The following is a 20,684-nucleotide window of genomic DNA, read 5'->3' as shown; positions in this document are numbered from 1 at the left end:
CTGCCAGGAGCCATGGTGAGTTCCCCCACAGGTCCCAGCCTCCGCCACTCCTCCTGCAGGCCAGGCCAGGAGACCCCTGCGAATATGCGGAACGGCGAATAGCAATTCTGCCAATAACGAGGTTTTCCTGTATCCCTTTCTAGTAATATCCTCTTTCACCTGCTGGTCTCATATTCAAATACTAACCAAATCTAGACCTACTTAACTCAAAAGATATGATGGGACCACAGACCAGCAGGGGAAGGATGAAGATCATAAATGAACTAGTCTAATATAGGCCATCTAGAGAAGACAGAGTTTGGGGTTGCAGCTACCAACAACTGGATGTCCTGCATTATTTGTACAGCATTAGCAGCATGCCAGGTGCCTGGAACAGGCGCTTGCATTGACTAGTAAAAAAATGATGCGTGACACTGCTGCCCTGGGACTCTCCGGAAAATGTCCTTTTTAGATTTTAACAGCATTTTGCAAATGTTCATTCATTTTCTGACTATTGTACCACTTGCATTCTAAATGGAACTGCAGCAGTAATTACTATTCACATCAAACTGTGGCTTACAAGTTACGAGAAGAGCATTAATTTGTTTAGTATTAAATAAATGATTATTTATTCTCACTGCATTTGGCTTCAACCAACAGGACTGAATTAGGACACGCTCCAAGAACATAACTTTGGCTAAACAAAATTTTTGGTTCCCCTTTAAATTCAGGCAAGAAATAGGTACAGAATGCCCCAGCGAGCAGAAAGTAAGGAATATACAGCACAAAAAAAGAACAAAAGTTGGTTTAAAAGTCATACAGTACCACCTCAACTTTCAAATTCATTTTTCCCTCTTGGGAAATTGTGAGTAACTCCTTGGTTTGCTTAAACTCTGCCCCAATCCGTGTATGTATGTTATCACCAAAGGCAGAGATCTCAAGCTACCTATGGTCTCAGTAACAATGTAGAACAATGTATTCTGGAAAGCTGTTCCCAAAGCAGGAAGAGCCAAGGGAAGGTTTACATTAAATCTTAATCTGAGCCTCTGTGACATTCTGGGAATCACTCAGACCAGGGCAGGGTTCTAGCTCCATCTGCCCCATCACCTTGAATGCCTCAGTGTGATGCTGCTAGGACTCAGAGCCCAGATGCCAGCAGCCAGCCTACAGACATTCAGGTCTTATCTAGACTTGCCCCAGCCTCGCTATGCCTGGCAGCTCTTCCAGTCCAGAGTCACCTCAAATCTACCTCCCCATGTTGCTAACTCCCAGAGATTCAGACTTCTCCCCTTTGGTTCACCACCCCTGATGGAGTGAAACTGGCCTTCACTAGCACGCCACTGTGGGACACACTTCCCACACTTGGCACAACAAAGCCCTGTTTAGGGTAAAAATAAACACAAATTTGATCGATCAGAAAAAGGCAAGTCGCCACAGCTTCATGCTCCCACCATCTCACTTGGTGAGAGGGTCAGGGCCCGTTCTGGGCCTTACCTCGATTTGCATTTTACCATGGCCATTTACTTTGACCTGGTGAGCTGCAAAACTGAGAAAACCTGTTCCTAATATTCCAAACAGCAGGGTGGCAGCAACATCAATGACTGTGTTATTGACACATGGGCACAGGTCATGCCTGCCATGTTCACTTGGGGCACACACAATGGTGCAATGAAACTTGTGTGTTACTCCATAGGGAAGACTAACATGCTGTGTGGGTATTTTTCCTTTATCAACTGGTTTTTGAAGGAGGTTCCTAATGACAACGTGGAGTCAAGGGAAATGTGTTGTGTGCGCATTAGGGGACAATTAACTTATTTCCTTGTTCTTTAGGGACTGCCTGAGGAGGGATGTCACACTTAACTACGCTTAATCTCTTTTCAAAGCAATGTTCAGTTTCTGTGATACAGACAAGTGATGCACATAAACAGATCTGTATTGTTCACTGAAAATGGTCTCGTTTTCCCCCTTTCTTCTGTGGCTTCTCTCTGACTGGCAGGGCCGCTTGGTAGACTGCCCTGGCCTGCTCTCTGCTGGTGACTTCAAAATCACCACAGCTCAGCCCCAGAACATGCAGGCAGACTGCCTACAGGGGGACAAACGTCCCAGTTGCATGTTTGCTTTTAAAAAAAATGTGACTGACAAACTCACAAGATGCAACAGGCCCTTGGGGATGATAAGCAGAAAAAACACAAATGACCTAAAAATGCTGGAAAAAGTCTAAGAAGAAGAAAGACCACACTCTTATAGGCAGCCTGTTATGTTCTCAGTCATGGCGTAATGCTGAGTGACACTGTGAGCAGCAGCCAGGGATTTATCAGGTCTGCAATCTGTAGACTCAGATTAGAAAATAACTCACTCATACTAATATGCTGGCCAGACCTCTTTACCTTGCTTATCTGGGGGTATTCAGTATATCCATGCACCTGTTTCGCCAGATATGCTGATTGCCTTTAGACAGTGGCATCTGTGTCTTATAAAGAATCCATTACCTTCCGCTGGCAGAAAGTTGAGCAGTAATTGACTTTATGGCATCCAGTGCACTCATTCATTGCTTCCCGACCACAGTTTACACAGGACTGCTGCAAAAATGAAGGACAAAGTGGATGACAAAAAGCTAGGTGCTTTCCATTCAAATAGCAATTTGGTTGAAGCTCATGGCAATGCACAGGAAAAGCAGCACAATGGCTTTGTAACAGCTCAGGGAACAGTTCTGGAAATACATTCTCCCTCCTGTTTTATTTTAAGTCACTTCAAAAAGCAAAATAATTCTGAGCCAGCACATCAATTTCCCAGCATGCCATCCTTCTGCCTTTCTAAAGAGCAAACAGCGACTCAAAGCTATGAAGCAGAACTTGGGACATTGGGGAAACCTAGCAAGATATCAGACAGATGTTTTACTTATGCTGATTTGATGTATATGAAGACACAGTCGACCAATGGAGGTAAATAGTAGGGATGTAAGCGACTAGTCAAGTAGGTGACTACCCGATAAGCTTAGGCTCATTAGATAGACGAGTCACTACTCAAAGAGTCGCTTCTCTGACCAGAGAGGGAAGGGGGGGCATGGGAGGGAGGAATCAGGAGAAGCAGGAGCCAGTGCTGGGGGGAGCTGGCTTAAAAGCTGGTTCCCCCCAGCACCGTCTCCATGGGGGAGCAGAGGAGACAGAGGTACAGTGGGACACAGGGCACAAGCCAGGACTCAGCTGTCCCAGCTCACATCTGGTCCTCCGCTGCACCTCTGTCTTTTAAATGTAGTAAGAGCCAGGTGGCTCTTACTACATTTAAAAGGCAGAGCTGCAAGCAGGGTTAGCTTCTAGGGCAAGGAGCTAACCTTACTGTGGCTCTACAGTTTCTCCCCTTCTCAACTAATTGAGTAGTCGATAGAAATTCCATCGACTACTCGATTAGCTGATTAAATGCAATTTAACATCCTTAGAAAATAGTATACAGAACTCTTCACTGCAGTAGATTCCTCTCACAAGCCTCCAATCCACAAACAAGAAGTTGAATTCTTCTGCCTCTTTCAGGTAAACCTAGGGTTTAACAAGAATGGACTACAAGAACAGATCAAATTAGGACTGAATTTAGGATTTCGAATGGTTCTCTCACTACAAAGGTAATTTTCTCTGTGTTGGCATTCTCACCTCCCCATCAGCTGCTGAAAGGGAGCCACATCCACCGTGACTCCATTGGCATATTTAACAGCAATCCTACACTTGATAAGTTACTCCCTTCTTTTGATATACTAATATATACCACCCTGCCTCTGTAATTTTCACTCCAATGCATCTGATGAAGTGGTTTTATCTACAAAAGTTGATGCCCAAATAAATGGGCTAGTCTTTAAGGTGCCATTGGATTCCTCGTTTTTGAAAAATGGACCAGGTACTCAAAAGGGCTTGGAAAAGGGAACTTCATCTAAATTGGCTTCAGATAAGGTTTAAGAATGCATTGCTCTACTGGAGCCTTCGCACACATATATACTCTGCACTCCGGCTGGCCTCATCAATTTTCATACAAGATACATACAAAAACTTTCGTTTGACCAATGTGCTTTGTTCCTTTACACCAACTGTTTACTGGTTCTGACTGCAACAGAAAGGTGTGCATGGATGTTCAAATAGCTGGCTCACACTCCATATTTAATTTTCCCTGATTTTCACAAGAGGAGGAGGGGTCCTACAGACATAGAACATTGTGTACTAAATGCAAAGCAACATCTAGACACATGAAAACAAAATGAGACTTTAGTGACTGAAAAAAACATAATTGCTTATATGACCAAAAATAGCAATTTCTTAACAGGAAAGAGAGATGGGGGCGGGGGAGGACTATTTTGGAAGCACAGAGGCAGAATCTGGGGGTAACTACACCCTCTCTTTTCTCAGAAAGGACAAATGGATTCTCTAACTGCAATACTAGGTTCATAAATATTTTGGTGTCCGTTACTTTATCCCTATCTCAATAAAAATCCAATTAAAAATGAAAAGAGCTGTATATTTAGTTGGAAAGATCATTTAATCAGGGCAGCCAGGGTACATTTCATATAGCTCATTCAGTTTCCAATTCATCAAATTACTGACATGTCATTAGCAAGTCGGTGCAGTGGTGTAATGTCACTACAGGAAATATAGTTCTTGGCTGTGAATGTATTGTCACACTGTGGCAACAAGCAATATTTAGTTCAGCTGCTCCCTCTCTCTTTCAGGCACAACTGATTTTACATCCAAGCTCCTATTAACACTCAGCTCATTCACACTGTCGGTTTGCACCTTATCTGCATACCTAGAAATAAAGCCAGTGCAACAAAACTCTATTCAGTGTTTAATGTTCAGGTATAAATGCACAAAAACAAGGAGAGAGTTAAAGCTCCCACTCATGGGAACTCATCTCCACTGATGCTTAGCGAACTCAGTTGGTACTTTACCCAGTACTACGAGATACTGAAAAATACACTTTAATACACAGACAGCACAAATATTATGAGAGGCCTGTCGAGTTATCTAGAGACAATGCTCTTAATGAAGAGATCCAGTCTGAACCCCAGCTCAAAGCTGCCAGGAGCGCTGAGAGATGTAAAGGTGATGGTCAAATCACAAAGCGAGGGGGCAGCTCACTATTCTTCACCAGCAGTACCTGCTATGCTAATACAGCTCAGAAGGGACTCGGGTTAGCCTGTCCGGCCAGAGGTGAAATGAGACTTGTGAGCATGGAAAGCCATTTTAATGGGACACAGGATTTGCCAGGTCATATCATGCTTTCATCTAGCCTGATATCCTTACGCCTGCTAGAGGACAAAACCAGATACTTCAGAGAGAGATTAAATAAATCCGATCCACATGCTGATGCACACACTGATGCTGATCCAGCTAGTGCACACTGCAAGTTGCCTAGTGTGCTATGTTGCACCACAAACCACACAGTGTTTGTGAGAACAAGCCCTGTCTCTTGAGCTGAGAAAGGACAAAAAAAGCAGGTACAAACCTGAAGAGCACTCTTAAAGCATGTGACATTTCCAGGTGGGATTTAAAGGCTGCAACAGCAGCCTTGATCTTACCTTGATGATGATTTCTGTTTTACCATCAACATCTTCCGTTTGCTGAAATAACTGGCTTTGATATTGCTGCAACGAAAGAGACATTGGAACCATCACTGGGCATGCGTAGCATGGCTGTGAGGTGAGGCAGCACGGGGAGCTACTTACATTGAATGAATATTGTGCCTCCGCACTGTGGTAATAGAAATAATAGAGCTCATTCTGTGCCACTACTGAACTGGGGAGCTGGAGGACAGGGGGAGATTGTGGGCATGTGAATGGGCCATTACCATTCCTTAAAAGAAGGTAACATCAAGGGGTCCGCTCAAGGTAAACAAAAGAGCCTGCATGAAGACACTCTGCTTTAATCTGACATGGAGGTTCACTGCTTATGTAACTATCAATTAAAGGCAATGTTAAAGCAATCCCACTTCTTCCCTGCACCAGAACAAGAGCTAATCCATTAACTGGATGTCTGAGGGGGTGCACGACACAGTGTAGATGCTTCCCGCAATGATGGGAGGGTTTTTCCTTCGTGGTAGATAACTGACCTTCCCCCCCACCCCGGAGCAGCAGCAGCTAGGCTGACGAAAGGATTCTTCTGTCAACCTAAATATGTCTCTACACTGGAGGTTACTCTGGCTTAACTACAGCCCTCAGGGGTGTGAACTCTCCTAAACACATGCCTCTAGACCAATCTAAATTGTAAGTGTAGACCAGGGCTTACTGATGCATGACATGACACTTACCAGAAGCAGTGCAGGTAGCAAAGGTATAAAGTTAAAGGTATTTCATGACCACTAGCTTGAGTCAAATTTCCGTTACACCATTAAGAACCCACATTTATCTGCAGCAGAGTCTCAGAGCCCTGCAGCATCTAGGGCTGTAAAATCCTGGTTAATCAGTTAACTGCTTAAACGTTAGGTTATCCTAACATATAACCAGTTAACTGACTAACGCGGGATCTGCGCTGGGGACTGCTCCAGCCTGGGTGGAGCATCCCCTAGCCCGGGTGGAGCAGCCCCTAGTCCGGGTGGAGCAGCCCCTAGCCCACGGACTGGGGGTGCCTTGGCTCCTCGCTCACAGCCCCTATCCGAGGCAGGCCCCCTGCTGGGGGCTACTCCAGACCCCACTACTGGTTAACCTTTCACACCCCTAGCGGCAGCTGGGTTGGACTCACTGGGCTGGGGCTACAGGGCTAAAAACTTCAGTGTTGACGTTTGGCCTTGGGCCGGAGCCTGGGCTCTGATACCACATGTGGCAGGAGAGTCTGAGACTGGGCTCCAGCCTCAGCCTGAATGTACACATTGCAATTTTAGCCTCATAGCTGAGCCACACAAACCTGAGTCAACTGCCCTGGGCCAGTGGCTGTGTCACAGGCATTTTATTGGAGCGTAGCCGTACCTAGCGAGAGCAGACGGACTTTGGAGGAATGAAATATCCACTAAATGAGAACAGGGGGAAAAACCCAAACAGATATAATAAATGTCTCAAATCTTTTTGAAACGACACTGGCTGTGCTATCCTGTCCCCCAAAATGCAAACACAAAAGTAGGGGTAAAGGATCCACTGCAGTCCAGCTACTCTAGTAGAACAATCTCATCAAGTCAAAGAACATGCATCAAAAATCCTTTGGATTTATTATAATCTTCACACTAAGCAGACAGACACATTTGTCAGGATACCTTGGCAAACCCGGATTTTTTAAAAAGTTAGGCCAGATCTGTAACTTGGTTTCTCTGAGATGCAGTGTCACTACCATCTACCTGCTCTGCTGTCTCTCATTTGCTGGCCTACAAATAAGTAACCTGTCCCAAAGCAGTTTGCATTTGGTATGTCTCAGAGGACTTTCAGGTTTTTCTCCCCCATCAGTTTCTGAATACAACAGATGTTCTTACCCTTCCCCCCATCCCCTGGGCAGAGCAGTAGACTCTGAAAAGAAATTATAATTAACTAACACAGGAGTGAATCCAAATTCGATTCAGTGCTGACCCAGAGTTAAACCTCAGGGGAAATGGGGGGAAGGAATGATATCCCACCAGGAAGAAAAGTAGGTTGATCTGAGAGTAGGTTTCAATGCTTAAAAAGATTAAGGACTTAATTTCAGATAATCTTTATGACCTGGCATCAAGGCATTTGTTCCTGTGAAACCACAGCCTTAGAAATCTTTAAGTGACTATGACGTGGAATCAAATTAAGAAAATCTTGGAAGGTGGAGAATAACAGACAGAAATATCTCACCCTTTATAGCAAGCAGCTTGGTTTTGCTCTGGCTTTATTAAATGAAGAGACTAGATCTAGCTATGTAGCATGCGAAGTACCATGCATAGAATCTTCAACACTTCCAACACTGCTTACACCCAAGAGAAAAGACTCATATATGCAACAGAATTTAATATGTACAATTTCCTGTCTAGAATTTGATGCCAACATTTTGCCCAAGCTAAACACAACCTCAGTGGAACAGTAACAAACTTCGCTACTTCGAGGGGGTTTTTCTACTTGGAAGTTAGTTTTAAGCAGAATAACTTCTCCTTGGTAAAGGGTGACCTCAAGCCGCTGGAACTGACAATTTACACTAGCTAAGAATCTGAACTCTATATTCTAATTAACAATTGTTCTTTTGCTACCTTACCAGATACTTATTTGTGCACGAAAGGCAAAGAATCACACTGGGAAGAAACTGCATGATCTTCCAGGAAGGTTAAAACAGGCCTTCTAGTATCGAGTGAAAGGCAAACTACCTACAATAATGCCAACTAGCTGGTGTGAAATGTGGTAATATGACACATTGCTTCTAGAGTTAGGCGGTGGTTGGTTTTCTTCTTTTTTTTTTCAGTCAATACTCTAGTCTATATGACAGCAATGAAGTGCTGCACATTAAATTGTTACATATTCCCTCCAATACACGCATACACAATCCCAACCAACCACAACAAGCCCCTCAGCAATGATCTACACCAGAGGTTCTCAAACTGTAGTCCGTGGATAGTACCCTCTAAGATGCACACCTGGGCAGCCACACACAAGAGAATGAAGGGCAGCCAGCTACTTAGTGGAGCCCCCCAGGTGTGACAACCACTGATAAGGTGCCTGGACCCTGGAGAAGATGCACATGTAAGGTGAGGTGGTGGCCTTGGGGGAAAATAGAGGGTAGGTGGGAGGAGGCAGTGGGGGAAATAGGAGATAGGTGGAGGAGGCAATGGGATGAGAAGATTGGGTGGGGAGAATTTGGGATGTAAAGGGCCGTGGAGGCTGAAGAAAGAGTCTACGGTCTCCTGTTCTAGGGATGCAACTGCTGGGAAGAGACACTCCCTCTCACCTCCACCCAGTCCAGCTCAGTCCTGCCATCACAGGAGAGACTACAGATATTAAAATATGAGTTGTGTGCTTTTAAGCAATAAAATTAAGCAAATATAATTAAGTTTTTTATATAATGCCTTTATCCAAAGCGCTTTACAATGTTTAGCTAACAGTATAAACATTTAGAAAAATCATCAAGCGGGCCACCAAGACCCTCAGCAATTTTCAAGTGGTCTGTGGAAAAAAAAAAGAAGTTGAAAACCACTGGGTCTACATAGTCACCCACATGGATGCACAATGCTGACAGCCAATGAATTCTAGTTCCAGGGGGCTGCCACAGACTATGAGCTCCACAACTGAGACTTCTTCCACACCCAGTTTCCAGTGAAGAGATAGCTATCAGGAAGCACAGCTCTCATACACCCAGTACTCCTCCAGCCCCACTCCTTCCTGGAATAGGCAGGTGAAGATCTTTCCAACTTCATCTTATTTACTTGACTCAGGAGTCCACTAATTATGGGCCACAATCATCAGCAGATACTTACTTGACACCCAAGCAGAGGGCATCTGGGTGGGGAACTGAACCACAAGAGAGAGATTCTCTCTTACAATAAGGTTTCCAGAAAAATCTGGAGAACCACTGATCTGAACTGGGCCTACTGCTGTCCTATGCAGCATAATCCATATGCGAACTACTCTGTGTACTGCTAGATCCCTTAAATGCCTGCACCTTTTTAATTTAATTTCATGCCCTCCTGCCCTGCACTGTTTCAATCTTTCTGGGAAAACAATTCAGACAATCCAGCTGTTAAATGATCTAATCTTCAGCCTTGTCCTTAGAAGTAGCGTTCCCTCTCGCAGGGTATTATTGAAGGGATGGGACTTTTTCTATTCTTTTTCTACATTAATTCACAGAGGAATGATATTTTATATATACATCTTTAGCTCAGAGACTTGGGCTTTTTTTATTGGCTTAAACAGTATTCACTCTGCACAGAATATGGGAAAGGATTTTTGGTGGGTTTACAAGTTCTCTAAAACCTGCTTTAACTAAATGATGGCTTAACAAACTCTAAAAATATTAGAATTTGCAGGAATGTAGGGCTTTGTCTAAGTTGTGCTTTTCATCCATTTCTTTTCGACTCATCGGGTACGTCTAAACTACATGGCTCCATCGACGGAGCCATGTAGATTTGTTTATTTGGCAAAGGGAAATGAAGCCGCGATTTAAATAATCGCGGCTTCATTTAAATATACGTGGCTGCCGCGCTGAGCCGACAAACAGCTGATCAGCTGTTTGTCGGCTCAGCGCGCTAGTCTGGACGCTCCCCTGTCGAAATGAAAGCCTTTTATCGACATTCCCCGTAAACCTCATCCTACGAGGCATAAGGGGGATGTCGATAAAAGGCTTTCAGGTCAGCGCGGGAGCGTCCAGACTAGCGCGCTGAGCTGACAAACAGCTGATCAGCTGTTTGTCGGCTCAGCGCGGCAGCCATGTAAATTTAAACGAAGCCGCGATTATTTAAATCGCAGCTTCATTCCCTTTGCCTGTCTAATCTACATGCCTCCATCGAAGGAGGCATGTAGTCTAGACACACCCATCCTGAAAGATATTTGATACTTCCTGTGAAATGCTAAGCATCCTCAACCTTTAAATGCCAAATATCTCCCACTATCACCTAAACAAAAAAAAATGCAGTGAAATCAGAATTCACTGACCAATGAAATGTGGTCTTTTAAAAATCTTTCAATAAGGATGGCAGAGAATTTTACTTGCCTAGAAACAGGAATATCAAATCATATTCCTGAACACCAACAAATATTTTATTGTTTAAAACACAAATACACATGAAAGAAAATCAAATATTGCAGTGAGAGAGAACTTTTAGCCAAAACAGATCTGTCTGTCACTCACACTTAGCTGACAGCTTGTAATGATGTCTAATGTTTCCATATGACAACATACAGCCATATACAGAACTGAAGTATCAGCTTCATGCACACCAAATGTTCACATATACCGGGTGTGTCTTATGGGGCACTGAGATCCAATGTATTTCATCAGATCCCTCATATCTGGGACTAGTTCTAGGAGGTTTCTGAATGCAGAGAGAGCAGAGGTCTCTTATTACAGCACCACAGCTTGTAATAAGATATGCAATTTGAACTACACACATTGCGTATCTTATTTTGATGCTATTTCAAAAGAGCTTATTTGTCATTTGGTGCTGTCTACACAGTGCCAAATTTCAAAATAAATGCTATTCCGTAATGTTCTTTACTCCTTTAGAATGAGGTTTACAGGGACGTCAGAATAGTGAGCCTGAAATAACAGGCTTGCTGTGAAAATGCAGGATAGCTATTTTGGGATACTCCAGTATCCTGAAATAGCTTTGCAGTGTAGATGTACCCTGAATTCAGAAAATTTTTGAGATGATGCATAAAAAGTGGCTTTTTACATTGGTTTCATTATAGTTTTAAAAAGCTGGAGTTATTTACATTTTGAAATTCAGACATGATAAACACTGCACATTTGTATCAATGCTCTAGACCACTAACCCCACATTACAGAATATCTTTAACGGTTCTAACAGACTGACAACATATCCTGGCCATTTGCAGCACTGATGCAGTACGACTCAGACATTCCCATGTGCATTCCCTGAGGCACTTCCACTCTTAACAGTAACTGCTCCAAGGGGATCATTACAGTACATGGTGGATATCTTATTTACAGATTTAAAAAACTGCTATGAGGATAATTTAAAAAACATGTACAATCAATACATAGATTCTGAACTCAGGGAGGCAGAAGTTAGATTTTCCAGGGGGCGTGGCCATGGGTGCCAGTGATAAGGGGGCCAAAGAGCCATTATCCTCCTCTTTTGAGAACCTAAACTCAGCAGGGATGCAAGAAGAGGGACTGGAGCCCCGAGGTACAATGGGCAGAGACCCTTCCTTACTGATGAAGGCACAGCGGAGCCAAATTTGAGCATGAGGAGTTATGATCTGGTGTGAGGGCTGCAGTGTCAAAGGTAAGGGGTGGTTTTATTGTACCATTTGACATGCATTTTGATGAAGTACTGTAGTAATCTGACTGGTAGTATGCTCTGAAGAAACACATTAGCAACAGTAGGTGGAGGTATCCTTCTTACTACTGTAAAGGAGAGATGCATCAAGCTTAAAAACTAGCAGTGAAAGATGGGGTGTGATTCAAAAATGGGTGGAAGTGGCCTGGATATTTTGTACTTCCATAGTGCCTTCCATTCTCTCCAAACTTTTCAAACACTTGTGGAGATGTCACCAAACCTCCATGAAGTAAGTACTATTGATATTTTATTTTATCAATGAGAAAACTAAGGCACAGAGTGATTAAGTGACTTACTCAAGGTCACAAGAGAAATTTGTGGCAGAGTTGGAAACAGAACCTGAAATAGATTTCCAGTCCTGTACTTTGCACACCAAACCTATGATCCTTAAGCCAATTTATATCAATTAAAAAAAGAAGTAAAAAAACAGTCTCTGAATATATATGTGGACTTGAAAGAAAATATTTGAGATGTTCAGCTTACAAGTTTGCTGTTTGTGATCCTACATTTCCACTGTAACAGTTGAGGGCTTTACAAACACCCGAACTGGAACATACTTCTGCTATGAGTATGAGATCTGAGATGGTATCCCTGGTCAGAGGCAAACAAACATTTGAATACAGGATTTGGGAGACATGTGCCTCTCAGGAAAACAAACAGGAAAGAGACAGGATCACCTAGGTACCGTCCTCAAAAATGGAAATAACTGAGCCAATGTTGAAAGAGGGCTCCAGGAGGGCAGGGGCTCCGGGTGGGCCCACAGAGTGCTACCTCTGCCTGCTAGCACCAGCACAAAGCTGCCACAGATGGCTGCGCCTGCCCTCCAGCTGTGGCAACTCTATGCTGGGGCTGGAGCAGAGGGTGCCTTCCCCCCACCTCCAGCCGCATCTGCTCCATGCTGGGGCCAGAGGAGCAGAGGTGGCACCTCATGCCTTTCCTCCAGCCGTGGAATCCAACCCAAAGCTGGCCCAGAGCTGCTGCCGCCAGGGGACAGATGGTCTGTCCATGGCTCCGACCCAGCTTAACCTGGACTTGCCCCAGCCGAGGGGCAGGCACCCCTCCCCAGTTGTGCCCACTGGAGCTGCAGCGGCCATGGAGAGGCGCTTCTCACCTGGCCCCAAGCTGCTGCAGTGAGAGCGGGCTGGGGTTGTCTTCTCTCCCCAGGGCAGCCTGTATACTGAACCCCTCAATCCCAGCCCCACTCCTCCAGTGCAATGATTTAAAAGAAGCCTGCACATTTTAAAATAAAAAATTGAATTAAGGACCCAGCAATGCCAGGTAAATATTCTAGTTTTGCATATATTTTATTTGCTACATTTAGCAAGTCCCCCTTTCCAAAAATTCTCTCTCTGCAACCACCACCCCCTAAAAAAGATTTAAAAACTTACAGCCCAGTGACTCAAATGAACCATCATCGGAGAGTAAAATCAGTACAGAATATCAGCACAAAGGTCTAGGTCAGGGGTGGGGAACCTGCAGCCCATGGGCCAAATTTGGCCTACAAGGCTCAGAGCTCAGCTTCCCCTCACAAGCTGGTGCCAGTGTTCCATTCCAGCACCAGCTCCCTGCTAGGGTTGCCAGGTGTCTGGTATTCAACTGGACAGTCCGGTTTTTGGGGCCTCTGTCTAGTAAAAAAATCCAGAAAATACTGGACATGTGCAATGTCCGGTATTTCCTGGTTTTCCAGCTGGGAGCCAGACGGAAGCCTGCTGGGAGAGGGGGGAGTGGCTGGGAGGCGGGGCGCGATCGGCGCTGGGATCCTTGGTTGTGTGTGAGGAGGAGGGTCAGCCCGGTCCGTGCTCCTGTGCTCTGGTCAAGCGCACGGTGGAGCCGCAGCCAGACTGACTCGCACAGCCCGGGTAAGTCCTGCTCCCCGTTGGCTGATTCGCTTCCCCGCCCCCTCCTAGCTGGCCAGTTGGTTGATTTTCCCCGACTTCTCCTCCCGGTCTGCCCCGGCCAGTCCCTCCCCCGCCCCCGCCCCCACCTCTGCCTCTTGCTGGCCAGTTCCTGCTCTGGATCTTTCCTGGCCAGCCCCGCTGCACCCCCCGCCAGCCCTGCTTCCGGCGGGCAGTTCTTCCCTCCTCCTCCTCCTGAGCCCCCCAGGCCAGCTCCGCCCCCCCCCCCCCGCCCCCTTCTCCCCCAATATTCCACGGCCAACCCTGTTCCTCCCAATCCTTCCCCGCCACTGACCAGCCCTGCTTCCCGTCGCCCCCCCGTCACCCCCAGCCAGCCCCGCTGCCCCCCTCCTGAGCTCTGTTTTCCGCCCCCCCCCTCCCGGCCAGCACCGCTCCCCTCCCGGCCGGTCCCACCTCCCCTCCCCCCATGAAGCGTGTCCGGTATTTTTTTTATGACTGTCTGGTAACCCTACTCCCTGCTGCTCCTATTCTTTACTGTGGAAGGCATAGGCTTCATTTCAGCAACACCAATTGCTGTCATTCGGAAACAGCAAGGTTCATTTGCAATATTTAAGGATTAGCATCACAGTCTTGAATAGTGGTAGCTATGCATTATACCTGATTAGCAGCTCTCAACAATGCTTCGTTATTTATCAATATCCAGAAAAACTAAATCAAAGGTGAAAAACGTGGGCAAGCTTTCCAGTTTGCATTCTTCTTCTGCCAGTGAATATCCACTTCAACTAAGTTATGCATTACACAGAAGGTGTGAAACGCCAATATGAGAAGTTATGTCACGGAACAGCACGACAGTTCTGCAGATGTACAGGGAGTGAGGCTTGTATAAACAGCTGCAGCAGCAACGCTTGTTACTGAACAACCTATTAGTACAAGCAGGCTGACTTCCAATCTATCAGGTTTTTTCTTTAATCCTGAATGCACTAAATCCACATTCCAGGAAGATCTGACTCCACAGCTCTGTCCTGGTCTCATCCCTAATTTGTGCTTGCGCTGTATTTCTTATCTCATGAGAAAAGCTTTCATTGAACAGAGGTGAGACAGCAACTGCATTCAGCATTTCTGTTAATGAAAACTGATGAAAGCCTCTGCTGATTTGTCTACATTAATCCCCTGGGATTCTTTGAAAGTAGCAAATGCACATCCAGTGTTTGACCAACACAATTAGAAGTGGAAAGCCCAACTGTTTGAGACTAATTAAAATAAATGCTTGTGTTATGGTCCCTGCTCATGCTCCCTGAGGCATTACCTATAGTGAAATTCACTAAATTAAATATAAATAAAAAAATAGCTATATGAAAAAATAATCCAGCTTTGTTTTCCTTAAAAATATTTACCAGTAAACCCACATAATTTTATTATACTTTTTTGCAGGGTTTTCATTTTTTCCCAGAAGTTGGTGCAGTTGGTTCCACTGCTTAATAAAAATCATGGACACGATAAAGAGAGTGGATTTACGGCTCATTACAACAATCTGTTACCCACTAACTCTCCTTTCTTCTCTGATTGCAGACATGTTAATGGCACACGCTTCATCTTAGATGATGTCTTGCTTTGTTGACTCCTTATATTTGTATTTAGCTACAACCCCCCGAGTGCCTTCCCCAGACCTGAAGAGATCTGTGTTAGATCAAAAGCTTGTCTATTTCAATAAAAAAAAGTTGGGTCCAGTAAAAGATGTTACCTACTCCACCTTGTTTGATTTTTTCCAGAAGACCTTTTCTATAAAAAGAAGAGAGAGACCTGGAAGAACTGATCCCAATTATTATTAGCTGGGGAAGTTCTGCAGGTCCAATAGCAGATTAGTATTTATTCTGGTTGGGTAAAGGGATCTGTGCAGGCTCAAAAGTCAGAGTTTCACAAGTGTTATTAAGGGTCAATACAAGTGACCACATCACCTACACAATTTCTCAGAAGAATATGGTGTCATTCAGCATCACAAGTGCCAGCAACACGTTACAGAATCAGACTGTCAAAGGCAGAGACAGTATAGCTGGGGGTGTATGTTACTGAGGAAAAGTCAATTTCACTCGCAGGCTCACAACAGTTGCCTTGTAAATTAGTGCTCTGAACTGCTATTGCAACCTCACTTCCTGTGCCAGCAGAAAATAGGAGCAGCATAGTAAAGTGAGTAAACTCAGCCCTGGTGGAAGGGTAGCAGTCTGTACTGCCATCAGAGATGCCTTTATATAAAGTAAGAGTAGCACCAATGTGCTGCAAAATGGAGCCCCAACCACCCTTCTTTATCTGGGAGCCCTTAAGGAAGACAGAGCACGAACTGGAGAGGGGGAAAAACAAGCAAGCACCAGATTATAAAGCAATAAAAACATCTGTGCATGCAAACAACCCTCTCCTCAAAGACCTATGGATCAGATTTTCCAGTGCTTCAGTCCCTCCCACTGTATAACATGGGTGCTATATCAGAAAAATAGCACTTGACAGCCCTATGAACAGGTGTAAAAGAGAACACCAGGTTAAATGCAGTGGAGACCTAATTCTTCCCATCTTGGTGTCCCTCAAAATTTAAACACAAGTCAATCTTATTAAAAGTAACTAAAATCCTGCTAAGACTGTCCTGCTAGTTCTCAGCTCTAGCATCGCAGTCCTGTCAGATATGAGCTTTCCTGGATTCTCTCTATAAAGGATGTTAAATTGCGATTATCTAACAATCGTGTCATCGATACAATTTGTATCGACTACATGACTAGTCGATAAGGTCTGCTCTGCAGAGCCGCAGCGGGATAGCTCCGGGAGCCGGCTCAAGCTGGGATTGAGCAGTCCTGGCTCGTGCCAGCTCTGGGAACCACCTGCGCTGCAGCTCTGCATTTTGTCGTAAGAACTGCTGGGCTCTTACTACATTTAAAATGCAGAGGAGCAGCGTCCTGGACCAGTGTGAGCCAAGACTGCTCGGTCCCAGCTTGTGCTGAGTCCAGCAGCCAGCCCTGTCTGCCATGAATAGGGGCTACTGCCGGAGCAGCCTCTGTTCACTGAGAACAGAGGCTGCTGTTTGCGGCAGCCAGAGCTGGCCACGGACAAGGGTTGCTGCCAGAGCAGCCTCTACTCACTGCGAGCCTTTTAAGCTGGCTCCCTGCCATCACCAGCTCCTGTTCTGCCCCCTTGCTACCACAGAGGCAGCAGGGGCGGGAGGGGTGAAAGGAAGCAAGTAGTCAAGACTCCAGTCAACTACCCGATAAGCTTTTGCTTATTGGATACTCAACTACTCGCTTATATCCCTACTCTCAACAACCTTACCTAGGAGAGCCATGGGGCTGGAGTCAGTATCTGTGAGCAATAGAATGGCAATAGATGCTAGCTACACTTTGTTATTTCAGCAGTAAATAAGATAATTTGCTGAATAAACATTTTGCCCCATTTACATTCCCCCCTAACGTCACTCAGAAACATATTACCGCCCCATTCTTTCTAGGAGGAAGTCAGCGGCTTGAGTAGAGTCTTTAAAATGGTTCCTAGCTTGCCATAAAGACACCAGAGTGTTTACTTAAGCAGTCAGAACTTTTATTCTTTCTTAGTCGTGTGGTAGGTAGATCTTGCATGGAATCAGCAGCCTGTTTCCAGACACCACCTGGTCCCTTGATGCCAGGGCTCAGGATTTGTGACCACCAAAATCCAGAGTTTAAATTATTTCCATAGCACTCACAGTTTCTTAGAAACCCAGAGTGCCCTATTCCCTCACCACATGACACAAATAACTGAATGACTCCAACAGAAGTCATGAGGATCCTTCACAGTGATGAACAGGACTCAGGGTTCCTGAGACTATGCTCATTAGTCAGTCTTTCACTCCAACCACTTTGCTCACTTAGTAGTCAGAAACAAAGAGAACGCAAGCTCGAGTAATTTGTCTCCTCCAGTATTGTTACCTCTTTCCTCTCCACGTCGGCTTGGATTTTCGCTTGAGTAACAGCAGCCTCCCGGAAAGAGGAGCTGGCTTGTTTAGCCTGTTCAATCAGGGTCTTCAGTTGCTGGGCTGTGTTGAGTAAGGAGTTGACCATCTCCTCCAGGTACAGCCAGCTCCGTTGCTCTGTCATCTCTAGGCCGTTCACCACTGAGGGGGATATGGCTTTCATGGGAGTAGTGGGTGGCACAGCCAGGGCAGGAAGGGACGTCAACACTGAATATTAAGAAAGCAAAACAAAGCACACAAGATTGAAGGATTTCAACTCCATAAGATGCTGCTTTTCATATCTCAATCAGAAGTTCAATTCAACTAAGACCCAGTTAAATGCATATCAAGCCACTCGAAAGACCAGTGACTGAGCTGTGTGAAGTGATCCCTTGTGGAACTTTCAATTTGAGGGCTGATAAACATAAGCTTTTAAAAAACTTAACTCAGGGTGGTAGAAGGCTCTATCACTTATTAGCGGGGAGGAATTAGCGCTAGTGCAACTCTAGTGAAGCCTAATGGTAGTCAAGTGGACAACTGAGGTTTTTGGAAATTAGGTAGGCATGCAAGACAGATTTGGCCTTAGGAGAAGCATGTTAATTGGCTGTTTCTGCACAATAATCAGCAGCAAAATAGTTAAGGTTGTCATCTGTCACCTTTGGGTTTCCCTGCTAACTACATATTCACATGAAGGTGTGTGGAGGCAGTTCATGCTCATGGCTATTGCTTCAGTCTGTCTGCAAAACTGAAGACGACAAATTGCATTCATTTGCATCTAATTCACATTTCGGAGGGTTGCTTCACAACCATGAGAATTAGAAACATTTTTAATTTTTTAAAATGATAACTTGGATTCCAGAGCATAACTCTGCAGCACAATTCCGAGAAAAATCCCTGGCCACAAAATCCACAGAACCTGCATATACTGAAAAACTCTTTGAGGGATGAAATTCCCATTGTTGGAAAATGTAGCAAACCTTTTAGAAACCTTATGGAGAAAGATAAAGGTGCAATAAGACAGTCAGGTAGGCTTGTACTGTAGCCAAAATGTTCAAAATTGCAGCATGCTGAAAGTTCATCACTGACATTCATATTTAAGTTTGATTTTCAGAGATGCTCAATGTACATTAGTAGGAGTAGGGAGGATTCAGCTCCTCTGAAAATCAGGTGTCCTATATAATTGCCTAAAATTGAAGTAGGTGACTTACTTCAAAAATCCACGTTTGAAAATGATGACCTGTTACTATGCCCTTTGTAAAATGAGTTTAGTGGGGGTCACATAGGATAGAGTGTATCTGCTCAGATCCACACACACACTCTTGTTCTTCGCTTCACAGAAGGAGTCAGCAAGTGGTGTTCCTATTCCTGCTACAGTGGCTCAACTGGAGCCCTTCCAGCTTAAGGAGAAAGGATTATCTTCATATTCTCATCAGCACAGGACAACTGGAAGGACAGGCATGCCAGAAACTCTAGCTAATAGCTTCATTTGGTATAAGCAGATGGGTCTGCGACCTGACAAGTGCAATCATAGGCCACAAAGGTATGGATAAACAGGAGCAAATGCAACAGCCAAGACTACCCTTTATTTGCCATATTCTCACATGAAGCAAATAGTTAGGAAGGAGGTAAGACTGACCGTTGCAGCGGCGTGCCAACCCCTTCTCCCATTAAAAACATTTACACACATGGGCTACGTCTAGACTGGCAGGATTTTCCGGAAATGCTTTTAACGGAAAAGTTTTCCATTAAAAGCATTTTCGGAAAAGAGTGTCTAGATTGGCACGGACGCTTTTCTGCAAAAAAGCCCCAATCGCCATTTTCGTGATTGGGGCTTTTTTGCAGAAAACAAATCTCTGCTGTCTACACTTTTGCCCGAACAGGAGCAGCATAGTATTTCCGCAAGAAGCACTGATTTCTTACAGTAGGAAGTCAGTGCTTTTGCGGAAATTCAAGCGGCCAGTGTAGACACAGCCATAATGTGAACAGGTAACCGGTTAACTGGTTACCTACTAAGCATCACCTTTAATGAGCCTTGAATGCTAGGAATTAGCAGCTCCCCACTTCCAAACCGCACAAGGCTGCCAACTCCCAACCCGTGTGGGCTGGGAACCGTAGCCCAGCACGGACGGGGTCGGAAGCAACCAGGCTGGAGCAGCCCCAGCTCATGGTGTGGGGGCTGCTCCAGCCCAGCGAGCTGAAATGTTTCCCTCCCCACATTTAATCAGTTAAACTTAATGTTTAAACAGTTAACTAAATTATACAGGTTTTTATATATACCCACACATCCTATCTTCCACACCTCTCCCTCTCCCTCTCCCTCTCCCTCACCCTCACCCTCTCCCTCACACACACACAAAATTTTCTACACCTTTAAAAATATCCCTACATGTAAGAACATCTGGAAACTAAGTTCAGGTAATCAGGCAATTCCCCACTGCTTCATATTCCATCTTTACATATTCTTACTGTAGGAATATGTAAGAATATGTATCTCATCATTGGAACCAACACAAAATGGAGCAGGGACCAAATTCTTATGCATTGTCTTTGCCAGTGTTAAAGGTTCATGCCAAACAGACTCATGTATCACAAGGGAGGCTGGCTGCACTAGCATCCACTGTAGAACAGAATCTTTAATCAAAATATTATATTAATTCAGAATGATGAACATTTAACAGACTCTGACTGCATCCTCCCAAAACTGATATTCTAAATCTCTCTGGGAGTCTAAATATAGCTACGTCAGACACACATGCTACAGCAAGGGTGCATTAGAAATAGGGATGTGAATGTTTAACTGGTTAACTGCTGGGAGTTGGAGCAGCTTGCCACTTGCAGAGAGCAGGAGGCTGCTCCAGCCCCACGGGGTGGGGAAGTGGAGAGTGAGGGAGGGTGCTGCAGACAGGGGCTGCTCTGGCTGGGCTTGAGCAGCCTCTGCCTGCAGCAGGTCCAGGCACCCT

The 20,684-nt window shown here is 44.9% G+C and overlaps 1 protein-coding gene across 5 annotated transcripts in view; it reads right to left on the bottom strand.

Annotated features, from left to right (window-relative positions):
- DEAF1 (DEAF1 transcription factor) overlaps positions 1-20,684 on the bottom strand; it is a 44,378-nt gene that overhangs the window by 1,875 nt on the left and 21,819 nt on the right. Inside the window, exons 10-12 of one of the 5 annotated variants that reach the window (XR_012903683.2) lie at positions 17,702-17,952; positions 5,537-5,602; positions 2,367-2,558 (exon numbers count right to left, since the gene is read on the bottom strand). Coding sequence is in view for 3 of the 5 variants with exons in the window: in XM_075928246.2 (XP_075784361.1) it covers positions 2,469-2,558; positions 5,537-5,602; positions 17,702-17,952 (407 nt within the window). In the remaining 2 variants the exon portion in view is untranslated. The remainder of the gene's footprint in view (positions 1-2,366; positions 2,559-5,536; positions 5,603-17,701; positions 17,953-20,684) is intronic. The other 4 variants (XM_075928246.2, XR_012903684.2, XM_075928248.2 and 1 more) reach the window with 4 other exon arrangements.

Source organism: Pelodiscus sinensis, chromosome 5, assembly GCF_052426305.1.
Source record: "Pelodiscus sinensis isolate ZL-2025 chromosome 5, ASM5242630v1, whole genome shotgun sequence".
In the NCBI taxonomy this organism is placed as follows: domain Eukaryota; kingdom Metazoa; phylum Chordata; order Testudines; family Trionychidae; genus Pelodiscus; species Pelodiscus sinensis.
Note: the sequence above shows the minus strand (reverse complement) of the source record. Positions and strands in the feature narration are given on the sequence as shown.